The sequence below is a fragment of the Pseudophryne corroboree genome, chromosome 4, assembly GCF_028390025.1.
Source record: "Pseudophryne corroboree isolate aPseCor3 chromosome 4, aPseCor3.hap2, whole genome shotgun sequence".
Taxonomy (NCBI): Eukaryota; Metazoa; Chordata; class Amphibia; order Anura; family Myobatrachidae; genus Pseudophryne; species Pseudophryne corroboree.
Window position 1 is genome coordinate 226,660,350 of NC_086447.1, and position 25,588 is coordinate 226,685,937.

General features: G+C 47.3%; 1 protein-coding gene across 2 annotated transcripts in view; it reads left to right on the top strand.

Annotated features, from left to right (window-relative positions):
* Positions 1-25,588, top strand: part of LOC134909253 (ceruloplasmin-like) — a 219,061-nt gene that overhangs the window by 109,527 nt on the left and 83,946 nt on the right. For both annotated transcript variants that reach the window (XM_063915952.1, XM_063915951.1), the window contains exons 10-11: positions 11,521-11,671; positions 13,349-13,561. In XM_063915952.1, the coding sequence (XP_063772022.1) occupies positions 11,521-11,671; positions 13,349-13,561 (364 nt within the window). The remainder of the gene's footprint in view (positions 1-11,520; positions 11,672-13,348; positions 13,562-25,588) is intronic.

Genomic DNA, 25,588 nt, shown 5'->3' on the forward strand with positions numbered 1-25,588 from the left:
ACAGTGTTGCTGTGTTGTGCTGCATCAGACCAGTGGTAGTGTCCTGGCCATCAGTCATTCCAGTGACCAAGCAGTCACAGTGGTATACGCTGCTGCTATATGTCCACTGCTGCCGTATTATAATAACAACAACAACAACAACAACAAGTCCCTTACAGTCTTGCTGTGCTATGCTGCATCAGACCAGTGGTAGTGTCCTGGCCATCAGTCATTCCAGTGACCAGGCAGTCACAGTGGTATACGCTGCTGCTATATGTCCACTGCTGCCGTGTTATAATAATAATAATAACAACAACAAACAACAACAACAACAAGTCCCTTACAGTGTTGCTGTGTTGTGCTGCATCAGATCAGTGGTCGTGTCCTGGACATCAGTCATTCCAGTGACCAGGCAGTCACAGTGGTATACGCTGCTGCTATATGTCCACTGCTGCCGTGTTATAATAATAATAATAACAACAACAAACAACAACAACAACAAGTCCCTTACAGTGTTGCTGTGTTGTGCTGCATCAGATCAGTGGTCGTGTCCTGGACATCAGTCATTCCAGTGACCAGGCAGTCACAGTGGTATACGCTGCTGCCATATGTCCACTACTGCCGTATTATAATAATAATAATAATAATAATAATAATAACAACAACAAGTCCCTTACAGTGTTGCTGTGTTGTGCTGCATCAGACCAGTGGTAGTGTCCTGGCCATCAGTCATTCCTGTGCCGCATATTATGTTATCTAACTCCAAAAAAATAATGGAGAACAAAGATTTGGAGGCTAAAATAGGGAAAGATCAAGAACCACTTCCTCCTTGTGCTGAAGCTGCTGCCATTAGGCATGACATAGACGATAAAATGCCATCAACGTCGTCTGCCAAGGCCAAAGCCCAATGTGATAGTAGAGGGCATGTAAAATCCAAAAAGCCAAAGTTCAGTAAAAAGACCTAAAAAAAGAAATGTAAATTGTCTGAGGAAAAACGTAAACTTGCCAATATGCCATTTACGACACGGAGTGGCAAGGAACGGCTGAGGCCCTGGCCTATGTTCATGACTAGTGGTTCAGCTTCACATGACGATGGAAGCCCTCATAACTGAGGCCTTGACACTTATGTTGGTGTTACACGTGCGTCTGGTATCCGCCATTGGTGCAGTGGGATTTAGACAATTGATGGAGGTATTGTGTTCCTGGTACCAAATCCCATCTAGATTCCACTTCACTAGGCAGGCTATACAGGGATTTTGTCATTTAATTCCAGTGATTTGGACGTATAATTCCAGTGATTTTGCCATTTAATTCCAGTGATTTGGACATATAACTCCAGTGATTTGGACGTATAATTACAGTGATTTTGCAGTATTATTCCAGTGATTTTGCAGTATAATTCCAGTGATTTTGCCATTTAATTCCAGTGATTTGGACGTATAATTCCATTGATTTTGCTATTTAATTCCAGTGACTGTACCATTTAATTCCAGTGATATGGATTTATAATTACAGTGATTTTGCCATTTAATTCCAGTGATCCTGCTGTATAAATCCAGTAATCCTGCCGTATAATTACAGTGATCCTGCTGTATAAATCCAGTGATCCTGCCATATAAGTCCAGTGATCCTGCCGTATAATTACAGTGGTACTGGCGTATACGTCCAGTCCAGTGATACAGCCGTATATATATATATATATATATATATATATATATACCCTGTTGCAAAGCCGGTTACTGAGGCCATAACAACTATGCTGGTGCTAGACTTGCGTCAGGTATCCACCATTAGTGCAGTGGGACTGCAGTGCCAACCCTAGATGGCCCAGGTGTTTGTGCCGCACACTTGTGTCGCTTAGCTTAGTCATACAGCTACCTCATTGCTCTCTTTTACTTCTTGGCATGATGTGCTGTTTGGGGACTATTTTTCATTCTGTCTGACACTTCCGTATATGTCCAGCAGTACTGCCATTTAATTCCAGTGATTTTGCTGTATAATTCCAGTGATTTTGCTGTATAATTCCAGTGACTTTGCCATTTAATTCCAGTGATTTGGACCAGGGGCGCTGGAATTTTTTTAGGTTGGTGGGGGGGCATGGACATTTTTTTTTATTTTGGCGCCCCCATGGTGCCGGCCTCCTCTTCCTTTTTAGCCGCCCACCGCTGTGCAGATGAGCGCTTACCTCTGGATCCACGTGGGCGGCATCTCCACAGGGTGCTGTGTCCGCCTATCTTCTGTTGTGTCCTAGCCACCGCTGGCTGTCTCTCCTTCACAGATGCATTACTGTGAGGAGGCGTGGCCATGCTGGGACATCCCGGGACCATAGCCACACCTCCTCCCTGTAATGCAACTATGAAGGTGAGACAGCTAGCGGCGGTTAGGACACAACTGAAGATAGGAGGACACAGCACCCTGCGGTAGCAGACTGTTTTTAAAGGAGATGCCGAAGGCAGGGCCGGCGCTAGGGTATTCAGCGTCCCCCTGCAAATTATAAATTTGCGTCCTCCCATATTTAATAAAGGGAAGTACACGCCAAAGGGGTGTCGTCTCACAATGAAGGGGCGTGGCCACAGAATAGAATCCCCAATTCTATTACATCACACTGTAGCACAATATTAATCACATTACACCGCACATAGAGCCCCTGAGTCACATCACACCAATAGTAGTGTCCCTTATTCAGATGCTGGCCAGAAAGAGGGGAGATAGATTCTGGGCAGAGAGGGAGGGTGAGGATGCTGGTCAGAGAGAGAAGGGGAGGCAGATGCTGGGAAAAAGAGAGGTGGGGCAGATGCTGGGAAGAGAGATGAGGGGCGGCAGATGCTGGGCAGAGAGAGGGGGAGAGAGATGCTGAGGAGAGATAGGGGGACAGATGCTGAGGAGAGATAGGGGGACAGATGCTGGGGAGAGGGGGGGAGACAGATGCTGAGGAGAGATAGGGGGACAGATGCTGGGGAGAGGGGGGGAGACAGATTCTGAGGAGAGATAGGGGGACAGATGCTGGGGAGAGAAGGGGACAGATGCTGGAGAGAGAGAGAGAGAGGGGGGGCAGATGGTGGAGAGAGAGAGAGAAGGGGGGACAGATGCTGGGGAGAGAGAGGTGGGAGATGCAGGGCAGAGAGAGGAGGGGAACAGATGCTGGGCAGAGAGGAGGGGGGCAGATGTTGTGGAGAGAGAGGAGGGGGCATATTCTGGGCAGAGAGAAGGGGGGCAGATGCTGGGGAGAGAGGGGGCAGATGCTGGACAAAGAGAGGGGGGAGACAGATGCTGGATTGAGAGGAGGGGGGGCAGATGCTGGACAGAGAGACAGGGGGTGCAGATGCTGGGAAGAGAGAGGGGAGAACAGATAATTGGCAGAGAGGGGGAGACAGATGCTGGGGTGAGGGGGGAGACAGATGCTGGGCAGAGAGAGGGGAGACAGATGCTGGACAGACGGTGTGCAGATGCTGGGGAGAAAGAGGTGGTAGATGCTGGGAAGAGAGGGGAGAACAGATGATGGGCAGAGCGGGGGAGACAGATGCTTGACAGCGAGAGGGGGGACAAATGCTGGACAGAGAGAGAGAGAGAGAGAAAGGAGGGGGATAGATGCTGGGCAGAGAGAGGATGGGGATCAGATTCTGGGGAAAGAGGAAGGGGGCAGATGTTGGGGAGAGAGGGGGCAGATGATGGCCAGTAAGAGGGGGCAGATGATGGGCAGTAAGAGGGGGCAGATGACGGGCAGAGAGAGGGGGGGTTAGATGCTGGGGAGAGAGACGGGGGATGGAGCACAGACTTTACATAGAAAGAATGAACCATGTAGCAGTGAGAGACAGAAGCTGCACAGAGTGGTGATAGAGTTAGGCAGGAGCTATAGAGAAAGGCAGGAGCATGAGCTGTGGAGACAGAGGAGGCAGGCTTAATACATTACTCACAGACATGGGCCATGCTAAGCATTTCCAGTTTCCACATGCATTTGGCTTGGATAAGGTCAACTCCCTGCTACAGTATGTCATAGAGTAGACGCATAGTCAGGTACTGCTAATTCAATGAATACGTAAATACACTAAAACAAATATCAAACATATTTCTGTACAACCTATTGCAAAATCCAGAGTGTACATTACTTAACATAACTGTCACTAATTACATATTTGATCAGTTAGACAAAATGATTAGATTTAAAATGAATTGTGCACCTTACATGATGCTTATTACATAATATCTATTAGTAGTTATTATAACACACTGGTAATAATAATCTATGGTACATTTCTGCTTCTCTAACTTCATGTATTTATTGTATGATGTTTGCTATATATTATATATATATATATATATATATATATATATATATATGGAAAAAAATGATGAAGGCGCACTCAGTGAATCAAGGTATAAAGTAGATTTACTACAAATAACAAGCTCACATACATCAAGGTTTAAAATCACCGGCTTGTGGAAATCGAAAACGCTGTATCCAATGCTACTCGCAGCGGTCCGTCTCTCAGATTGCCGGCATGCAGTAATACTCAGGTCAGCGTCTCAGCTTACGGAACAGGTGTTCATGAGTGGAACGAACACGTCCTTGTCTTATGTCTCTTTTCTCCCCTACCTTTTAATATTTTTTGGGACAAGCAATATTTAGTTAGAACTCTTACTGCAGTGCACATAGCAATGTCTTTCAGCTTTTGAGCATCCTGTATGTCACTTTATTATAGAGATGAGCGGATTCAGTTCTCAGAGAACCGAACCCTACCGGACTTCACCATTTGAGCCCGGATCCGAGTCAGGCTTGGGTTTTCCCGCCTGACTCGGAAACCCGAATGCGGCAAAATGTCATCATCCCACTGTCGGATTCTCGCAGGATTTGGATTCCATATAAGGAGCCGCGCGTTGTGGCCATTTTCACTCCAGTCTCGGAGAGTGTATTGAGAGGACGTGTCCTCAGTGTTCAGTGTCTGTGTGGGGGCGGGAAAGTGGGGTGGCAAGTCTTGTGCTGTGTTGTGCTGTCCAGTCCAGTGTAGTCAGTGTATTGTGCTGCATCAGTCCAGCCAGTCACAGTGTTGGTGTTCTCTGCTGCCATATATCCAGTGTAGCTGTATAAAGTGGTGCTGTGTTGTGCTGCATCAGACCAGTGTAGTCAGTGTATTGTACTGCATCAGTCCAGCCAGCCACAGTGTTGGTGTCCTCTGCTGCCATATATCCAGTGTAGCTGTATAAAGTGGTGCTGTGTTGTGCAGACCAGCGGTAGTGTCCTGTCTCATCAGTAATTCCAGTGACGATATACGCTGCTGCTATATGTCCACTGCTGCCGTATAATAATTATAACAACAACAACCTGTTGTGCTACATCAGACCAGTGGTAGTGTCCTGTCTCATCAGTAATTCCAGTGACGATATATGCTGCTGCTATATGTCCACTGCTGCAGTATAATAATTATAACAACAACCTGTTATGCTGCATCAGACCAGTGGTAGTGTCCTGTCTCATCAGTCATTCCAGTCATTCCTGTGCTGCATATTGTCTCATATAATAAAAATAATGGAGAACAAAAATTTTGAGGATAAAATAGGAAAAGATCAAGAAGAACCACTTCCTCCTAGTGCTGAAGCTGCTGCCACTAGCCATGACATAGACAATGAAATGCCATCAACGTCGTCTGCCAAGGCCGATGCCCAATGTGATAGTAGAGGGTATGTAAAATCCAAAAAGCCAAAGTTCAGTAAAAAGAACCAAAAAAAGAAATTTAACTTGTCTGAGGAGAAACATAAACTTGCCAATATGCCATTTACGACACGGAGTGGTAAGGAACGGCTGAGGCCCTGGCCTATGTTCATGACTAGTGGTTCAGCTTCACATGACGATGGAAGCCCTCATATCTGAGGCCTTGACACTTATGTTGGTGTTAGACTTGCGTCCGGTATCCGCCATTAGTGCAGTGGGATTTAGACAATTGATGACGGTATTGTGTCCCCGGTAACAAATCCCATCTGGATTCCACTTCACTAGGCAGGCAATAGCGAGATTTTTGACATTTAATTCCAGTGAGTTGGACCTATAATTACAGTGATTTTGCCAATTAATTTCAGTGACTTATAATTATTAATTACAGTGATCTTGCAAATTAATTCCAGTGATTTGGACGTATAATTCCAGTTGGAATTGTTTGTGTCACTTGGCTTAGTCAAACAGCTACCTCATTGCACCTCTTCGACATCTTTGCATGGGGATGCAGTCAAAATCCCGGCGTTCAAAATCCCGACACCAATTGACCGATGGTCAAAATCCCGACAAGGTCAAAATACCGACGTGAGTTTTTCATGATTTTTGTCATTGAAACCGACTTGTTCATACTTTACCATCCCAGTGGACCTGGAGGGGGAATATAATAGTGTGCCAAGCGCAGCGAGGCACCGTGCCCGAAGCATGGCGAGCGCAGTGAGCCATGCGTGGGGATGCGGTACACTTTATATGGTGTCCATGTTGACTTATGTCGACATACACACACAAAAATATCAAAAACCGCATGTCGATATTTTGACCTGTCGGCATTTTACATGTCGGTATTTTGACCTTGTCTGTATTTTAAATGTCGGTATTTTGTCCATGTCGGGATTTTGACCTTGTCGGGATTTTAACCATCGGTCAATTGGTGTCGGGATTTTGAACGTCGGCATTTTGATTGGAGGTATTTCATACCGATCCCCTTTGCATGAGGTGCTGTTTGGGGCCTAGTTTTTGAAAAGTGCCATCCCGTGTGACACTGCCGTTTGAGTCCAGGGGTACTGCTGTATTAGTCCTGGGGTACTGCTGTATAAGTGCACCAATTGCAGATTTTTTTTTTAAAGCGACTGGAGCGTGCTGGAGATGCTGTCAGTGGACTGAACAATTGCGGCCCACTCTCGACATTCAGTCACTGCGTGACACTACTAAATGGGCCAGGTGGTTGTGTTGCTTAGCTTAGTCATACAGCAACCTTGGTGCACCTTTTTTTCTTCTTTGCATCATGTGCTGTTAGGGGCCTTTTTGTGATATCTGCCCTCCTGTCTGCCACTGCAGTGCCACGCCTAGATGGGCCAATTGTTTGTGTCGATTGGCTTAGTCATACAACTACCTCATTGCAGTTCTTTTTCTTCTTTGCATGAAGTGCTGTTTGGGGCACTTTTTTTTATATCTGCCCTCCTGTCTGACACTGCAGTGCCACTCCTAGATGGGCCAGGTGTTTGTGTTGTCCACTTCTGTCGCTTAGCTTAGTCATCCAGCAACTTCGGTGCAAACTTTTGGCCTAAAAACAATATTGTGAGGTGTTCAGAATAGACTGGAAATGAGTGGAAATTATTGTTATTGAGGTTAATAATACCGTAGGAGCAAAATTACCCCCAAATTCTGTGATTTTAGCTGTTTTTATGTTTTTTTCAAAAATCATCCAGATCCAAAACCAAAACACGAAAGGGTGGTTGGCAAAACCAAGCCAAAACCAAAACACGAAAGTGGAATTAGAACCAAAACAAAAAAATGCCCGCTGCACTTCTCTACTTTATTATATGATCTCTATCTCAGCTCTCTTCTCTGTCCATTCTCCCTTTCTTGGCTGACCCTCCTCTAACACTGTATACTTCTGTAATGCACTGTAAAGTCTATCTGGGAGCTGACACTGTAATGCACAGCTGTGCACCTTCTGCAGTGCACACTCTGATGTGTAGCCTCTGACCTAGTTAAGGGTTACCCTACTCCTCTGCTTTTCCAGTTGCACTGACCTTGACCCCCTTTTCTCTTTCCTCAGTTTCCTTTATTTGCACCCTCAAAGTTCCTGATTCCCCAGCCCCTCTATCTCACACTTCCCTTTGCATTCCCCGTCTCTTCTCATTCATGCCCCCAGAGTCCTCTCTAGATTCAGCCAACAAGACACAGACTGCCTGCAAACCTGTATAAGAAGCAACCCTTATGGTGCCCATTAGAGAGGGACTTCCCTGTTCTCACATAACATACCCAGGTGCTTTCTCTGCGAGATCCTCGCTACGTGTTACAGCAGAGGTGAGAGGAGCCTTTGACCGTTTTCCTAATCAGCATGTGCCGAGCTCCTCCAATCACAGCTCTTCTGACCCTATTGCCAGTGGCGTAACTACAATTTTTTCTGCCCCCAAGCCAAAAATTTCTTCGGCGTCCCCCTCCTCCCCCCCCATCCCCCATAATTGTCACTAGTAAAGGGACAAACAAAAGGGGACGTGGCTTCATTGAAATGGGCGTGGCTTTGCATAAAGGGGCGTGGTACTGCAGGAAAAGACTACCTTATACCCACCACAGGAAAGAAAAATAATCCTGATTCATGCCCCTTACATTATTTGTAATTTTTCCTCCTTATAGTAATGCCCAGTATACATTATTCCACATACTGCAATGGCCCTTAGACATTATGCCACACACAATAATGCACATGACACAATATGCACCGTAATGCCCCCGACACATTATGCCACACACCGTAATGCCTGTGACACATTATGACAGGAATCGCAATGACCGTTATACGTTATGCTACACACTGCAATGCCCCTGATACATTATAGCACATATAATGTCTGTGACACATTATGACACACACCGCAATGACCTGAGACATTATACCACAATGCCCGTGATATAGTATACAACACACCGTAATGCCTGACACATTATGACACACACCGCAATGTCCGTGATACATTATGCCACACACTGCAATGACCCTGAGACATTATACCACATATCACAATGCCCGTGATATAGTATACCATACACCGTAATGCCTGTGACACATACTGCAATGCCCGTTATACCCTATGCCACACACCGCAATGCCCGTTAAACATTATGCCACACTGCAATGCCCCTGAGACATTATACCACATACCACAATGCCCGTGATATAGTATGCCACACACCGTAATGCCTGTGACACATTATGACACACACCACAATGTCCGTGATACATTATGCCACACACCATAATGCCCATTACACATTAAGTCCTACAGTAAGGCTTCTAATTACTTTTAAATTACCTGCTCATTGCCAGGGGTTTCATGCTCTTGGTTCCATGCACGGTGCCAGGGGTTTTCATGGTCAGGGTGTCATGCTCGTTGCCAGGGGTTTCATGCACTGGGTGTCATGCTCGTTTCCAGGGTTTTCATGCACTGGGTGTCATGCTCGTTTCTAGGGGGTAGTGCTTGTTGCTAGGGCTGTGCTCCCAGTGTCACATATGCCCCTAGTGCCAGATATTCCCCCACAGTGCCAGGTACTCACATGCCCCCAGTGCCAAATATAGCCCCCCCCCATGAGCCAGGTACACATATACCTCCCCAGTGCCACATATGCCCCCAGTGCCAGATATTCCCCCTTAGTGCCAGGTACTCACATGCCCCCAGTGCCAAATATAGCCTGCCCCCCGTGTGCCAGGTACACATATACCCCCCCAGTGCCATATATGCCCCCTCAGTGCCACATATGCCCCGCAAAGTGCTCCCCCTCCCCCTATGCTGACTATGCTCCCCCAGTGCCAGTTAAATCCCCCCCCTGCACGCTCCCCCACTGTTTTGTGATGGAGGGACACGGAGGGCACAGCGTGCGCCTCTCCTGTGTCCCTCCTGCGTCTCCGGCGGGTCTGTTAAAGGAAGTGCCGGTTCATGAGCCAATCAGAGCTCACGAACGGCACTTCATTTAGTAGACCCGCTGGAGACCCAGGAGGGACACAGGAGAGGCGCGCGCTGTGCCTTCCGTGTCCCTCCATCACAGCAGCGGAGGGAAGGAGTGAGAGGAGACAGCAGATTGACATGCGGACACTTGTCCACATGTCAATCTGCGCTAACTCAGTGGCGGCGCCCCCGCAGCCCTGCGCCCCCAAGCCACCGCGAGGGCTGCGGTGGCAGTAGTTACGCCACTGCCTATTGCTAAGATCAGGGAGGAGACACCATGAGACTGTGAGTTGCAGGGACTTCCCCTGCTGCTGCTCAGTGCTCTGACACAGTGAGTCATACGATCTAACAGGGGGTCTCCCATCCCTGTGCTGCCAGCGCCGCTGCTTGTGGTAGCCGGCAGCAAAAGTAGCAGAGCGGGGAGAGCACCTTTGCAGACTGCTGAGTGGATAGCGCCGGAGCCAAGTGTTCCCCTGCGCCTCAGTCATATTTGGGAGTGGCAAGCTGCACCCTTGCCCCCCCCCCATTCTGATGCCCCTGGTTTGGACGTATAATTCCAGCGATTTGGACGTATAATTCCAGTGGGAATTGTTTGTGTTGCTTGGCTTAGTCACACAGCTACCTCATTGCACCTCTTCTACATCTTTGCATGAGGTACTGTTTGAAGCCTAGTTTTTGGAAAGGGCCATCCTGTCTGACACTGCAGTGCCACTCCTAGATTGGCCAGGTGTTTGTGCTGCACACTTGTGTCGCTTGGCTTAGACATACAGCAGCCTCGGTGCACCTCTTTTTCTTCTTTGCATCATGTGCTGTTTGGGGACTAGTTTTTGAATAATGCCATCTTGTCTGCAACTGCAGTGCCACTCCTAGATGGGCCAGGTGTTTGTGCCGCACACTTATGTCGCTTAGCTTGGTCATACAGCGACCTCGGTACAACTTTTAGGCCTAAAAACAATATTGTGAGGTGTTCAGAAAAGACTGGAAATGAGTGGAAATGAATGTTATTGAGATTAATAATACCGTAGGAGCAAAATAACCCCCAAATTCTGTGATTTTATCTGTTTTTATGTTTTTTTCCAAAATCATCCAGATACAAAACCAAAACACGAAAGGGTGGTTTTGGCAAAACCAAGCCAAAAACCAAAACACGAAAGTGGAATTAAAACCAAAACACAAAACACGAAAAGTACCAGCCGCACATCTCTAGCTAAAACTGTTGCAGGTCATGCTGGGATGTGTAGTTTAACAACAGCTGGAGGGCCAAAGGTACCTCATCCCTGCTCTAATGCAATTCTGATCTACTGTGTTTGAAAGCAAATTTCACATCACTGTGTTTACTTGTTATGGAGTTTCTAGTTTGGTTTTACTTATTTTATTTTAGATTTAATTAAGCATCATACCATAAGAACAAGACATCTATTCATTATAACAACAGTATAATAACAGTTCTGATGTCAGTATCTGAATTTCTAAAAGACCTCAAAACACAGCAAACCGTTCATGCTATTGGTCCTGGATAGCCAAAATAAATAACGTTCCTTAATGGCTACAGAGCTTGCATCAGACACAATTCCAGAAATCACATAGTAACTCCCTCCCTCTTTTCGTCCTTTCTCTTGCCCTGCGACAGTGTGTGGTCTGGGCCGCCAATGGAGTGTTTTGCGCTGAATCACATTATCATCGCTCTGCCCATCCCACTTCACAGTGCTGGTAATTGTGTAGTGAGGGGAAGGGAGCCTGCCCCCTCCCCCCCCTTCCAGCTAACACAACCTGTCCCTCCTTAAGGGGACAGCCAGGAAGTCGGCAAGCTTGAAAAACTCAGTGTGTGCATCCATGCAACTCATAATCAGCCACTATAATAATATAGATATCTTATTGCATTTGCAGAGAGGTGTAGCACACAATTACTTTGTGATGCCTAATGTTTTTGATGAGAACAAAAGTTGGTATCTGGAGGAGAACATTAAGCTATTTACAAGCAGCCCTCACACTGTGAACAAGGAAGATGCAGATTTCCAGGAGTCCAATATGATGCATTGTAAGTGTTTTACAATGAACACACCTTCAAACATGGTGCCAGGGCAGTTAGTAGACAAATGGATGGAGATGACAGTGTGGTCACAGTAAGAGATGGAGAGGGTGCATGGCAAAGTGGGTCAGGGGCATACATGGGGAGGTGGGTCAGAGGCACACATGGGGAGGTAAGTCAGGGGCACACATGGGGAGGTGGGTCAGGGGCACACATGGAGAGGTGGGTCAGGGGCACACATGGGGAGGTGGGTCAGGGGCACATATGGGGAGGTGGGTCAGGGGCACACATGGGAAGGGAAGTCAGGGGCACACATGGGGAGATGGGTCAGAGGCACACATGGGGAGGTGAGTCAGGGGCACACATGGGGAGGTGAGTCAGGGGCACACATGGGGAGGTGGAGCAGGGGCATACATGGGGAGGTGGGTCAGAGGTACACATGGGGAGGTGGGTCAGGGGCACACATGGGGAGGTGGGTCAGGGGCACACATGGAGAGGTGGGTCAGAGGCACACATGGGGAAGTGAGTCAGGGGCACACATGGGGAGGTGGGTCAGGGGCACACATGGGGAGGTAAGTCAGGGGCACACATGGGGAGGTGGGTCAGAGGCACACATGGGGAGGTGAGTCAGGGGCACACATGGGGAGGTGGGTCAGGGACACACATGGGGAGGTGGGTCAGGGGCACACATGGGGAGATGGGTCAGGGGCACACATGGGGAGGTGAGTCAGGGGCACATATGGGAGGTGAGTCAGGGGCACACATGGGGAGGTGAGTCAGGGGCACACATGGGGAGGTGAGTCAGGGGCACACATGGGGAGGTGGGTCAGGGGCACACATGGGGAGGTGGGTCAGGGGCACACATGGGGAAGTGGGTCAGGGGCACACACGGAGAGGTGGTTCAGAGGCACACATGGGGAGGTGGGTCACAGGCACATATGGGGACGAGGATCCGAGGCACAAATAGGGAGAAGAATCATAGGCACAGTTTGGTGGAGGTGGTGTGGGGGTGCAGAAGAACGCTATGGGAGGGGTCAGAGACAAACTAGGTGGAATAAGGGCAAAGGCACATGTGGAAAGGTTCTGTGTGCTCTGTTACTGTGTAAGCAGGGGTCTGCAGCGCTGATGGTCCTTGCAGCAAACTGTTTTATAGTCACAGGGAGACATCTACCTGTGACTAAGAAGCAGTTTACTGCCGGGACAGTCAGTAACACAGCGGTCCTTACCCCACACATACTCCCACACCAAAGTCATCCTGGCTTCCAACTGCACCCCATGTAGTTCCACCTCAGCCCTGTATAGCCCCGCCCCATGGTTAAATAGAGGAAGCCACCAGGACCCAGAACTGGAGGGCTGAGCATGTCCACACAATGTGCTGGGTGCAGGGAAGTGGGACCTTCTGTGCTGACCCTGGGGCCGGTGCACCCTATGCAACTGTGCAGCTCATCTGCCATTAGAAACAATCCTGCCGTTTGAATTTTTGTAAATTATACCTAAAAATAAGTTGAGCGAGTGCTGGGCCAAAAACTATATATTTTTTATACACTGGGTTTACCATACTAACATGCAGCCACAGTATTCACCTCAGTCTTTCAAAATCCTGTAACATTTATTTTATGGAAAACTCCTGTGTAAATATAAGATGCATCACTGATGGTTTATTATTGTCTTATGTATTGTACACAGCTATCAATGGCTACATGTATGGAAATCAGCCTGGGCTGGACATGTGTACAGGAGATTCAATCCGCTGGTCTATGATTGGGCTTGGCACAGAGGTTGACATGCATGGAATCCACTTCTCAGGCAACACCATACAAGTCCATGATGTAACAAGGGATGTAGCAAGCGTATTTCCACACATCTCATACGCAGTAATAATGAATCCTGACAATGAAGGTAAGTTACAGAAAAGTGCTATAAAATATAAATTATGGGGCTGATGCAGCACAAGTGAGCTTTGCAGATGATGGATCTTGCATGTTTTCACACTGTGTATACTCTGAAGTTGACTGGCAATTTAGATGCAGGAGCAATTACAGCCAATTTGCATGTAACTGCACCAACCCCAATGTGTTTTCATGCTAATAGTTTTTAAAATACAGGACTTCAGTGTTTCACTATTGTGGAAATATCAAAACATTGGTTTTAAAGATTCTAGAACTGGCTACAGAATACTGGACAATAACATGTATGAAATATTTAATCCATAAAAAACTGAGCAAAGAGGAATGAGGGATATGTCACGCCAAGTCCTGTTCTGCTTCATCTGCAATTTTGAATGTGCTTAAAAATAATTCCTGCGCAATCGAAGTCATAGCCCAACATCTCTAGTACAGAGTGGTGTGTTCTGTGTCTGCATTGCAAATATGATTATAGAAACAAATGTGTAAGAGGGTGGCGGTGCGGTGTGGTGCCTGCTGCCGTGCAGGTGTAGTTTCTCTACTCACCAGGCGCCGCACTCTCTCACCTTCAGGTACCAGAACCTTCAACGGACCTGGAAATCTTCAGTCTGGACCCGGACACGGCGATTCCCTCTCGGAGCTGACGGACGAACGAGCTGAGGAGAAATAGACTACCATAAGGGGGGATATCAACCCTTCTTCCACTGGAAAAGGGGATACCCCAGGGGTGACGGCGACCTTCACCAGTTGGGTGAAAGGTCATCACAGGCACAAAGCCTCAGCCACCCAGAATTCACACACTCGCACTCTCGCGCGTAGTGTGATGAAGGGGTTCTCACGTCCGTGAGCAAACCCCTATTCCGGCGCTCGGGGACAGACAAAGGGACAAACGTACACAGATGCTACTCACCGTCAGTTCCGCACTGCAAACGTCTTCTCCTCTTACAGGTCCCTGAAAAAAGGTAAACAAACAAACAAACAAACAGCCGTGCAGGGCCTAACTCCAGCCTAGTGTAACACCCCTATACTAACTACAACGGCAGAGCCCTCAAACTAGCTCTGTGGGTGTGGTGCAACAAAACTAAACACAGACTTAACAAGCTCACACTTTGCCCTGCATGGTAACAACATACGTCACAATACACAGTGCAAGCAACTATCACGGTGCTGTCCCTTTAAGTACCCGAATCAGAACACCAGGTAGTGGGGGCCGCACAGCTCACCCACCTCCCGTACGCAGTCTTTCCAGGGGCTCAGGCCGAGCGGGCCTGCCTACCTAAACACCTTGGGGTGGACTGGACCTAGTGCCCAGTGCCACCTGTATTCACCTTCGGGGGAACCTCTTATTGATGGGGCCTAATGCCCCCCCTATTTGTGCACGGGCCCGAGGCCCGACATTATCCCCGGGCCTAGCGCCCGCCTAACTTGGTGGCGTTTGGGTGACCTGGGCCTACTGCCCTGGGTCACCTTATGTCCACCTAAATTTTGCCGAAAATGAACTAGGGCCTAATGCCCTCTAATACCCCACAGGCCTATTGCCTGATATGCCCCTCGGGCCTATTGCCCACCTACTACACCTTTAAGGTGGCTTGGGCCTAACGCCCAAACCACCAAATCAAATGGTGACCCCCAAACTTCTATCTGCGCCGCAGGCCTAGTGCCTGAACTGTGCCCCCGGGCCTAATACCCGCCTCTGATGGTCTAGGGAGGAAAGTGGAGGGGGGTGGAAGTTGCCTCGCTGAAGCCCCAGCGCTGTCATACACGCCCTCCAGCAAGGGACACAGATACCCTGCGTGCTGTAGCTGGGATGTGTCCTGGGGAACGGGACACATCTCCACACTATAACAAATTGCCAGGTGCATATACTGACTGAAGACACATGTACGGTTATAAATAATTATTTTATTTTGTATACCATATATATAGACATAAAGAGGGAGATTCAAATGTCTGAAAACTTGAAAAGTCAGTTGGGAGACTGTTTTTTCCTATCTAATAGACACCCAACCAACTTTTCAAACATTTGAATTCCACCCAAAAAATACTTTCCATAAAACATTCTCCTTGTACTGTATATATATGTACTTATAACTGAATGGCATCCAATGTTACAAGTTTGTAAACTAAGTCACGTGACACATTGTGCAAAAGACAAAAAATAAAATATATATAAAAAAGACTTTAAAGTTCTATCCTAGGCAGTGCCGTAATGTATCCTTTGTATTCTCATATACAGTCCTTTAGTAACCAAAAAAGGTTGCCCCCTTGTCTTTCTGACGGGGTAAAGAAGGTATTAAAAATGTGGAGCTTACCAGTCTGGTATGTGTAATACAGGTACAGGTGTGTACTGTTTGCGGCTGGGAGTACTTGTTATATTACCTGCCTGCACTTGTTCCTGACCGCTACGGGTTTTGGCTGGAGATGGAGCTGTGGTCGCATACAATGCACTGTGTAGCTGTGACCGTGCCGCACTCGCCACCCTGCTGGTGGCCACGTCTTACACCGCAGAGACCCAGCTGGTAGCTCCAAGTAGATGGTTATGGCGTGCAAGTGTAGTGACGTCAGCAGCTCCGGAATGTCCACACAATTAGCTGGGAATTAATAGCTCATAATACAGCACAATCCTTTTCAGAATGATCGAATGGTAAGTCCTTTAATGCTTTTCACACCCAAGGGTGCAAAACGCGTTAGCGAAATTAGAGGAATTACCTCTAGTAAGACACGTTAGAGGAATTAGAGGAACTACCATTCAATTACCACTCAGGACTTTATTTTCCAGCAGGACTTGGCACCTGCCCACACTGCCAAAAGTACCAAAACCTGGTTCAGTGACCATGGGATTACTGCGCTGGATTGGCCAGCAAACTCGCCTGACTTGAACCCCTTAGAGAATCTATGGACATTGCCAAGAGAAAGATGAAAGACATGAGACCGAACAATGCAGAAGAGCTGAAGGCTGCTATTGAAGCTTCCTGGTCTTCCATAACACCTCAGCAGTGCCACAGGCTGATAGAATCCATGCCACGCCACATTGAGGCAGTAATTCATGCTAAAGGGGCCCAAACCAAGTACTGAATACATATGCATGATTATACTTTTTCAGAGGGCCGACATTTCTGTATTTAAAATCCTTTTTTTATTGATTTTATGTAATATTCTAATTTTCTGAGTTTTTGGATTTGGGGGTTTTCTTAAACTGTAAGCCACAATCATCAAAATTATAATAAATAAAGGCTTGAAATATCTCACTTTGCATGTAATGAGTCTATATAATTTATTAGTTTCACCTTTTAAATTGAATTACTGAAATAAATGAACTTTTGCATGATATTTTAATTTTCTGAGTTTCACCTGTATACACAACACAGCGGTCGGTGGCACTCATAGCTCCCCAGAGGGAATAATGGAGACTCAGTCAGAGATCTCTGGCTGAGTCTTCGTTATTCCCTCTGGGGAGCTATAAGTACCACTGACCGCTGTGTTGTATTAATGGTAACAACTTTGTGCGTTGTTATTATTGGAGGGCACCGGCTTTGTAATTACTAACTGGATGGAGTGCTGCTGACTGCTATTGTATGTATACATACATATATATCAATTTGTCAGAAGCTAATTCAACCTATCAGTATGTTTTTTGGACTATTGGAGAACATCAGAACAGCTGGAGAAAACAGAGGGAGAATATCTAAAATCCACACTGATAGGGCTCTAGTCAGAATTGAAACCTGATCCCTAGCAATGTAAAGAAGCAGTGCTACCCACTGTGCATGAAGAGTGTGCTATAAGTTTCCAGATGCACAAAACGTATTAGGTTGAGTATCCCTTATCCAAAATGCTTGGGACCAGAGGTATTTTGGATATCGGATTTTTCCGTATTTTGGAATAATTGCATACCATAATGAGATATCATGGTGATGGGACCCAAGTCTAAGCACAGAATGCATTTATGTTTCATATACACCTTATACACACAGCCTGGTCAATTTTAGCCAATATTTTTTATAACTTTGTGCATTAAACAAAGTGTGTCTACATTCACACCATTTATTTATGTTTCATATACACCTTATACACACAGCCTGAAGGTCATTTAATACAATATTTGTAATAACTTTGTGTACATTGAGCCATCAAAAAACAAAGGTTTCACTATATCACTCTCACTCAAAAAAGTCCGTATTTCGGAATATTCCGCATTTCGGAATATTTGGATATGGTATACTCAACCTGTATTTACAAAGTGAACAATAAATGTTTTTAAAGCATATACCAAAGGAGTCGATGCAAAGTTGCATGCGCTCAAACCACTTGGTGAAGCAGCTGGGCCAATTCTGAAGCAGGTATGTATTCTACATGCTGGATGAAGAAAGTCTCCACTGCAGTGAACAGTGACTCAAAACAAATCCCATGTATCTTGTGCTTGATTTGTGGTAACACGAAGAATTCTCAGGGAGCCAGGTCTGGACTGTACAGTGGATGACCAAGCTCCTTGATGCGTTCATGGGCCAGAAAATCCACCACTTTCCTGGACTTGTGGGCAGGTGCATTGTCCTGATGGAGAAGGGCACCACGAGAGTGAGTCATTGGACAGTGCCTGTAAATAGATCCCAGGACTTGCAGCAGGCATTGGTTGGCGTACCAGTCACCAGTAACAGTGCACTGCTGTTCAAAGGAAAATGGTAGTTACATAACGAATCTTGGCCACAAAAACAGCCACCATCTGCTAGCCACACTGATCACGTTAAAACTTCTGTGGTGATGCAACTGTTGTTTGGTCTCGGAGTCAAAACTGTAGATCCAGGATTCATTGTCAACGATCTCTCAGACAAAGTTTGAGAGCCCGCCATCAAACCTGGTCAGCATGCTGTGACACCAAGTCACTCAAGCTTCCTTCTGCTCTTGAGTCAGCATGCAGAAACCTTTATCAGCTTTTCATGGAGCATCAAGTGGATGAATCCCGATGAGATGCCTATCTCCTTCTCTAGCTGGGCCAAGGTCACCCTGGCGTCCACCTCAACTGTGACCCGCATGGCAGCAACGTTGTCCTCCGTGATGGCCAACACATGTCGAACCTTGTATTTCAGGTCTTCTGCACTGAAATTCTGCAAACCACTCAAACATAGTGGTTTGGGGCAGTGCGTCCACACCAAAAGCAGCTCGCAGTCAGTCAAAACTCTCCTGATCTCGCAGACCACTGTTGTAGTTGTAGAAGCTTCACAAGAAGTTTGTGAAGGAATTGAATATGCTGACTTCTTCGGTGTGCAGTGCTGCTTATCGCCCATCATTATGGGCGATTTCAAAATAGCTCTTGACAGTCTACAATCTGTTCATGCATCCAAACTCCTCTCTCTAACCTCCTCTCTTGGCCTAACCCAATGGTCCGACTCCTCTACTCACCAGGAGGGCCACTGCCTTGATCTTGTGTTCACCAGGCTCTGCTCAGTTTCCCAACTCATTAACACTCCTTTCCCTCTCTCTGATCACCTTCACAATCTCTTCTTGTTATGCACACCAGTGCCTGCAGGAAAGTACTGGTGTCAGAACTGTTATGCACTCCAGTGCCTGCAGGAATGTACTGGTGTTTGAACTGTTATGCAAAACAAATGGACTCACAGACAGACTGGGGAATATGACATAACGTACACAGAAGGTGATAGGGTAACAAAATACACACAAAGTGAACAGAGAAGCCCAGAGGCTAAGGAACTGGGTATCTCCCTTGTATTAGAACTGCTCAGATGGGAAAAGCAAGATGTTGTGTTTTAATACGTAGAGAACCCGAAATGCTGTTGCTAAGGGCAACAGCAAAACCCTAAAGGGTTACCAACGGGTGTGGCAGTAAACTCCTTGGTCAGAGATGGAATGATAGACACAAGGAGAGTCTCCACAATCCTAATTCTCACTTGCAGTGCACAGGTTCAGCTTACTGCCACTAAACTGACCCCTGACACCTAGCACAGTGAGACAGGATTAGACAGGCAAGTCTTAGAATACAGCCGCAAACTTGCTAAGTTCACAGAGTAGTAACAGAACCCCAGCAAGCTAAACGACTGACTCCAGTCTTACTGCTAGGACTGGATTGGCAGAGTGTAATACCAAATCCCCAGGCCTATTTGCAGTAAGCAACAAACAAGTACAAAGCTACACAGTACTGGTTAACTTTCAGGAACTGGCTAACCAACAAAGATTCAGCAGCATCTGCTTACCCTGAGAAGAGGCCTTATAAAGCAGGTGCTGTCCACGCCCCACTCAGACCTCACAGACTGTGAGCACAAAAACCAGCACCGGATCCCCTGCCGTGCACAGAGCCTATAACCACTGCACAGCAAAAGACCCGAACCGGAGTATCAGCTGCGCTCAGGTTACTCCGCTAGCACTTGTCTCCCGGTTGCCATGACGACGTGGCAGCACAGGGCAGCAGACCCTAACAGTACCCCCCCTCTGACGAGGGGTCAAAGAACCCCTACCACCGGGTTTATCGGGGAACTGCGAGAAGAAAGAGCGTATCAGTCTGGGGGCATGAAGATCACAACTGCGCACCCACGACCGCTCCTCCGGGCCATACCCCTTCCAGTGCACCAAAAATGACAGCCGACCCCGAACCACCTTGGAGTCAAGAATCCTTTCAACAACAAACTCCCTCTGGCCACGTATCAGAAGAGGGGAAGGTCTTCCACTGGAAGAAGGATTACTAATCGCCCGTTTTAAAAGGGAACAATGAAATGTTTTATTGATACCCAAAGAACGGGGCAGATCTAACTGAAATGCCACCGGATTGATAACCCTGGTGATCTTATAAGGGCCGATGAACCGGGGGCCTAACTTATGAGATGGCTGTCTCAACTTCAAATTCTTGGTAGACAACTAGACGAAGTCTCCTAATTTGAAGCTGCAGGGTCTTTTCCGCTTATCAAAAACCCTTTTGGTCACTAATGACACAGACACAAGGGCTTTCTTCACTTTCCGCCAAATACCTCTAAGGACCGAAACCACAGAGGAACCACCAGGCGTGGAGTCCAGGGGGTCAAAAGAATAGGCCTTAGGATGATGCCCATACACACAAAGGAAGGGAGAGATCCCTGTAGCAGAGTGAGCCGCGTTGTTATAGGCAAACTCCGCCATGGACAGATGAGCAACCCAGTCAGTCTGACACTTGGAGACATAACACCTGAGGAACTGCTCCAAGGACTGGTTCACCCTTTCAGTCTGCCCATTAGACTGCGGATGGTAGCCTGACGACAAGCTGACAGAAATCTGGAGATCGGAACAAAATGCCCTCCAGAATTTGGCCACAAACTGGGATCCGCGGTCAGAGACCACATCAAGTGGCAACCCGTGGAGACGCACAACATGCAGCATAAATAATTCAGACAGGCGTCTGGCCGATGGCAGCCCAACCAGTGGAACGAAGTGCGCCATCTTCGAAAACCTGTCAACGACAACCCAGATGGCTGTCATCCCCGAGGATTTGGGCAAGTCCACCACAAAATCCATTGAAATGTGGGTCCATGGCTTAGATGGGATAGAGAGTGGATGTAATGGGCCAACAGGAACCCCTCTAGGAGTCTTATTTCGGGCACAGATGTCACATGCCCGAACCCACTGATGCACATCCTTAGCCACCGAGGGCCACCACACCGCCCTAGATAGCAACTCCCGAGTTCTGGCAATACCCGGGTGACCTGCCGACTTCTTGGCATGGAATTCCAGGAACACTCGCTGTCTTAACCTAGGAGGCACAAACAAAAGACCTACCGGAAGGTCTGGAGGAGCCTGCTCCTGTGCTCTAAGGACTAATGATAAGAGGTCCTGGGTAATGCCCACTTTAATACATGATGGGGAAACAATGGGCAACGGCTCCTCGGTGGTCTCCTGGATTGGAGCAAAACTCCGCGAGAGCGCATCAGCCTTGATGTTTTTTTTTTTTTGTTTTTTTTTAAATAAAGTATTTTTATTTCGAAGGAGAGTAGTTTGCATACAGACATTGCATAACAGGAACACATTAAACACGTAATGACATGTCCTCATCGGGGAGCAGCATTCACTTTCGACTTATTTTCAAACTGTCATTTGCTCATAGGCGCATAGGAATGTACAGTTATATATACCATTATTTTGCATTATCTGTACACTCTAGTATTCATGAAATCACATTATACTTTCCCCCGCCCCTCCCCCTCAAATATAACTCTTACGGACAATCCGTCCGAGTAAAACCCTTTAAAAGAGAAGAAAACAATCAGAAACCAAACACAGAGAACCCCAGAAATAAAAAAAATTAAAAAAACAAAGAGACAAAAAACATTATGGGGAAGAGGACGCATTGGGGGATACTAGCACTCTAAATCCTACCCTGTCCAGATGGGCACAGAGCCACTCTCTCATTCACAACCCATTGGGTGAGAGGGAAGCCTATGGCCCTAGAAGATCATAACTTGGCAAATCCAGGACCTGTTAGTAACCCTATCACCATTAAGTTGTAGGGTCTGGGACGGAGTATATGGATTCCAGCCATGGACACCAAATTCTTTCAAATTTAGCGGAGGCATTGTGTTTCATATAAATGTATCGTTCCTTAAAGACAGTGTCGTTTATTAGTGCCTTAAGAGCGGGGAGTGTAGGGCCCTTAGGGGCCATCCATAGCCTCGCAATGCTCACCTTCGCCATTGCACATATGTTGCGAGCATATAGGCCCTCTGGACCAGACACAAAGTCAGAGCTACCCATTCCCAGGATGCAAAATTGCGGAGTAAGCATGGCCTCGTCCACCCCTGTGTTCCCCAGAATCGATCCGACCCCCGCCCAGAAAGCCCGCAACACCGGACAATCCCAAATGAGGTGCCAAAAAGTACCTGCAGTCATCCCACACTTAGGGCAGTCACCCACACGACCCGTCCCGAATTTGGCCAGTCTGGCCGGGGTCATATATATTCTATGCAAAAGGAAGTATTGTATCTGTTGATACCTGATGGATTTGGTAACCGTGCACGGAGTTTCCAAAGCAAGGGCCCAGTTCTCTTCATCTATGGGGCCCAGACCCTGCTCCCATTTGACACGGAGACGTGTCAAAGGATCTATATGGAGTTTGGCGAGTAGATAACCATAAGCATGGGAAATCATCTTAACTCGACCCAGCATACTTGCAAAGGTCTTAATGGGAAATGGTATAATTTTAGGGGGGGAATTGGCGAATTGGGACTGCAAGGCATGTCTGAGCTGGAGGTATCTAAAAAAATAGGAGTTAGGCAAATTAAACTCATCTTTTAGTTGTTGGAAGGATTTGAGCGTATTATCCGTATAAAGGTGATTTATGGAAATCACTGATTTAGGGGCCCAAACTTCCCTCCCCTCGAGCGCATACAGTCCAGGGAGCCATTTAGAATACCAGAGGGGGGTGTCCGGGTCCAATCCATCAAATTTCAAAAGAATTTTTAGTGCCTGCCACACCTTCATGGCTTGGTATATAAGAGGAGGGAGGAACCGGGCCAAGCTCCCACTCAGCAACACCTGCAGGGGGGATAAGTCGGGGAAGTAGCATTGGACAAATACCCAGTGTAGAGAAGTGACGCCAGTATCCTGCACCCATGCACTAATATGAGACAGCTGAGCGGCATAGTAGTACATCTGAAAGTTTGGCAAGGCCAGACCTCCGTCGCTGCGCAGCCTGGTGAGAGTGTTCAGTTGTATTCTAGGACGTTTGCTAGCCCATATTAAAGAAGACAGGACACTATTCAATTTTCTAAAGAAGGATGGATGAATATATACAGGGGATTGCAGAACCACATATAGAATCTTAGGTAGTATTATCATTTTTACGAGGCTGACCCTGCCAGATACAGTCAATGGAAGCTTACACCAAGTCTTGGATTTACGAGTAATTTGTTGCATGATCGGATCAAGGTTCAAAGGTGTAAAGTCAGAGGGGTCATTGGTTACCTGAATCCCAAGATATTTAAATTTCGCCGTCCAACATAGCGGTAGGGAGATTTTAGGAGCAGCAGGGGGGGGGGGCCAATCACAGGCATAATAGAGGACTTAGACCAGTTAATATGAAGGCCTGAATATACACCGAACTCCTCAATCAATTGCAACACTGTAGGCATAGACCTGGTGTAATCCTGCAGAAACAACAGCATGTCATCAGCGTAAAGGGCAATCCTATCCTCACGAGGGCCGGTATGAATGCCCACCACGCCTGGGTGGGACCTTATTAGACAGGCCAAGGGTTCGATGGCCAGAGCAAACAAGGTTGGGGACAGAGGACATCCCTGCCTGGTCCCGCGAAACAGGCGGAACGAGGGAGAGATATAGCCATTCACTGAGATCCTGGCAGTCGGGTGCTGATAAAGCAATTTAATCCATTTTATAAAATTAGGCCCGTAACCCATAGCTGTCATGACCTCCCATAGATAGGACCACTAGATACTGTCAAATGCCTTGGCGGCATCCAGTGAGACCACTACCGAGTCAGAGGGGAAGTCATATGGGATTTGTAAAATGGTATATAATCTACGTAGGTTAATAGAAGTGGACATCCCTGGCATAAAGCCGGTCTGGTCGGAGTGGATAATGGAAGTAATTACGGTGTTGAGTCGAACTGCTAAAATCTTTGCCAGGATCTTAGCGTCAGTGGGAATCAATGATATCGGTCTATAGGATTCTGGGGATCTAGGGTCTTTTCCGGGCTTCGGGATCACTATAATAATCGCCTCCGCCATAGAGGGGGGAAGTTGATCATTAACAAAAATATCAGAATACAGGGCGTGAAGCCTAGGACCGAAGAAATCAATGTGGGTCTTGTATACCTCTGAGGGGATGCCGTCATAGCCCGGTGCCTTGCCGCTGGGAGACAAGCCAATAGCCGCCGTTACCTCTTCCAGAGTTAATGGTGCCTCCAGCATCTCAGAGGCCTCCGGGGGGAGTGTGGGTAGGGGAATATTACTTAAATAAGCGGAGAGGTCTGATGTCGAGTCTACCAGTTGTGAACTGTAGACCTCAGCATAGTAGGAGCGGAATAGCTGCGCAATTTCCGGCGTGGTGTTCACAAGGGCGCCATCGCTACCGGTCATCTGAGCAATTGTAGAACCTGGGCGGTCACTGTGCACCAATCGAGCCAACAGGCCACCTGGCCTATCGCCCTGCATGTAAATATTAGTAGCCTGAAATAGAAGCGAGCGCGAGTTTTTATCAGACAGATGAGCCACCCATGCCGACTGGGCCGCCAGCCAGCGTACCTTCAGCGCAGGGGTGCCATCCTCCAAGTATCTAGATTCCAAATCCCTGGCGTCACTCTCAAGGGCTCGCTCTCTCTCCCTGCAGGACATTTTGAGGGCAGAAATACGTCTAATATACGTTCCCCTTAGGAATGCCTTAAATGAATCCCAAACCACTGTTCCGGGGGCCGAGCCTACATTGTCAGTAAAGTATCCCTCCCACTGAGTCACCTGGTCAGAGCAGTCACCTATTTGCAGCAGCCAGGAAGGATGCAGTTTCCAATAAGATTGACCCCTCTGGCTCACCATAGCGAGAGTCAACACCATAGGGGAGTGATCAGATATACCCCGGGCCTCGTATTGGACGTCAACCACCCTAGGGAGAAGAACGGGGGAGAGTAGGGTCAGATCGATCCTGGAGAACGAACCATGCGTGCCAGAGAAGCATGAAAACTGTCTAGTCGTAGGGTGCCGAGCTCTCCACACATCCACCCACTGCAAATTATTCAGAAAATCAGCAAATTTAGTAGGACTAGAGCGGACCCCAGCAGCCTGCGGAGAGCGCCATCTGTCTAAAGCTAAATTCATGACATTGTTAAAGTCACCCAAGCAGATTACCGGGGTGTCCGGAGAGGAGGCTATGAATGAAGCGGCTTGCTGTAGTACATCGTACGAGAATGGGGGAGGGATATAAACCGCCAGTATGTAGTAGGGTTTTGAACTTAGTCTACATTCAAGGAACACAAATCGACCGTATTTGTCAGTCTTGACCGATACCAGCTCAAATTGGACCGATTTCTTTATCAGGA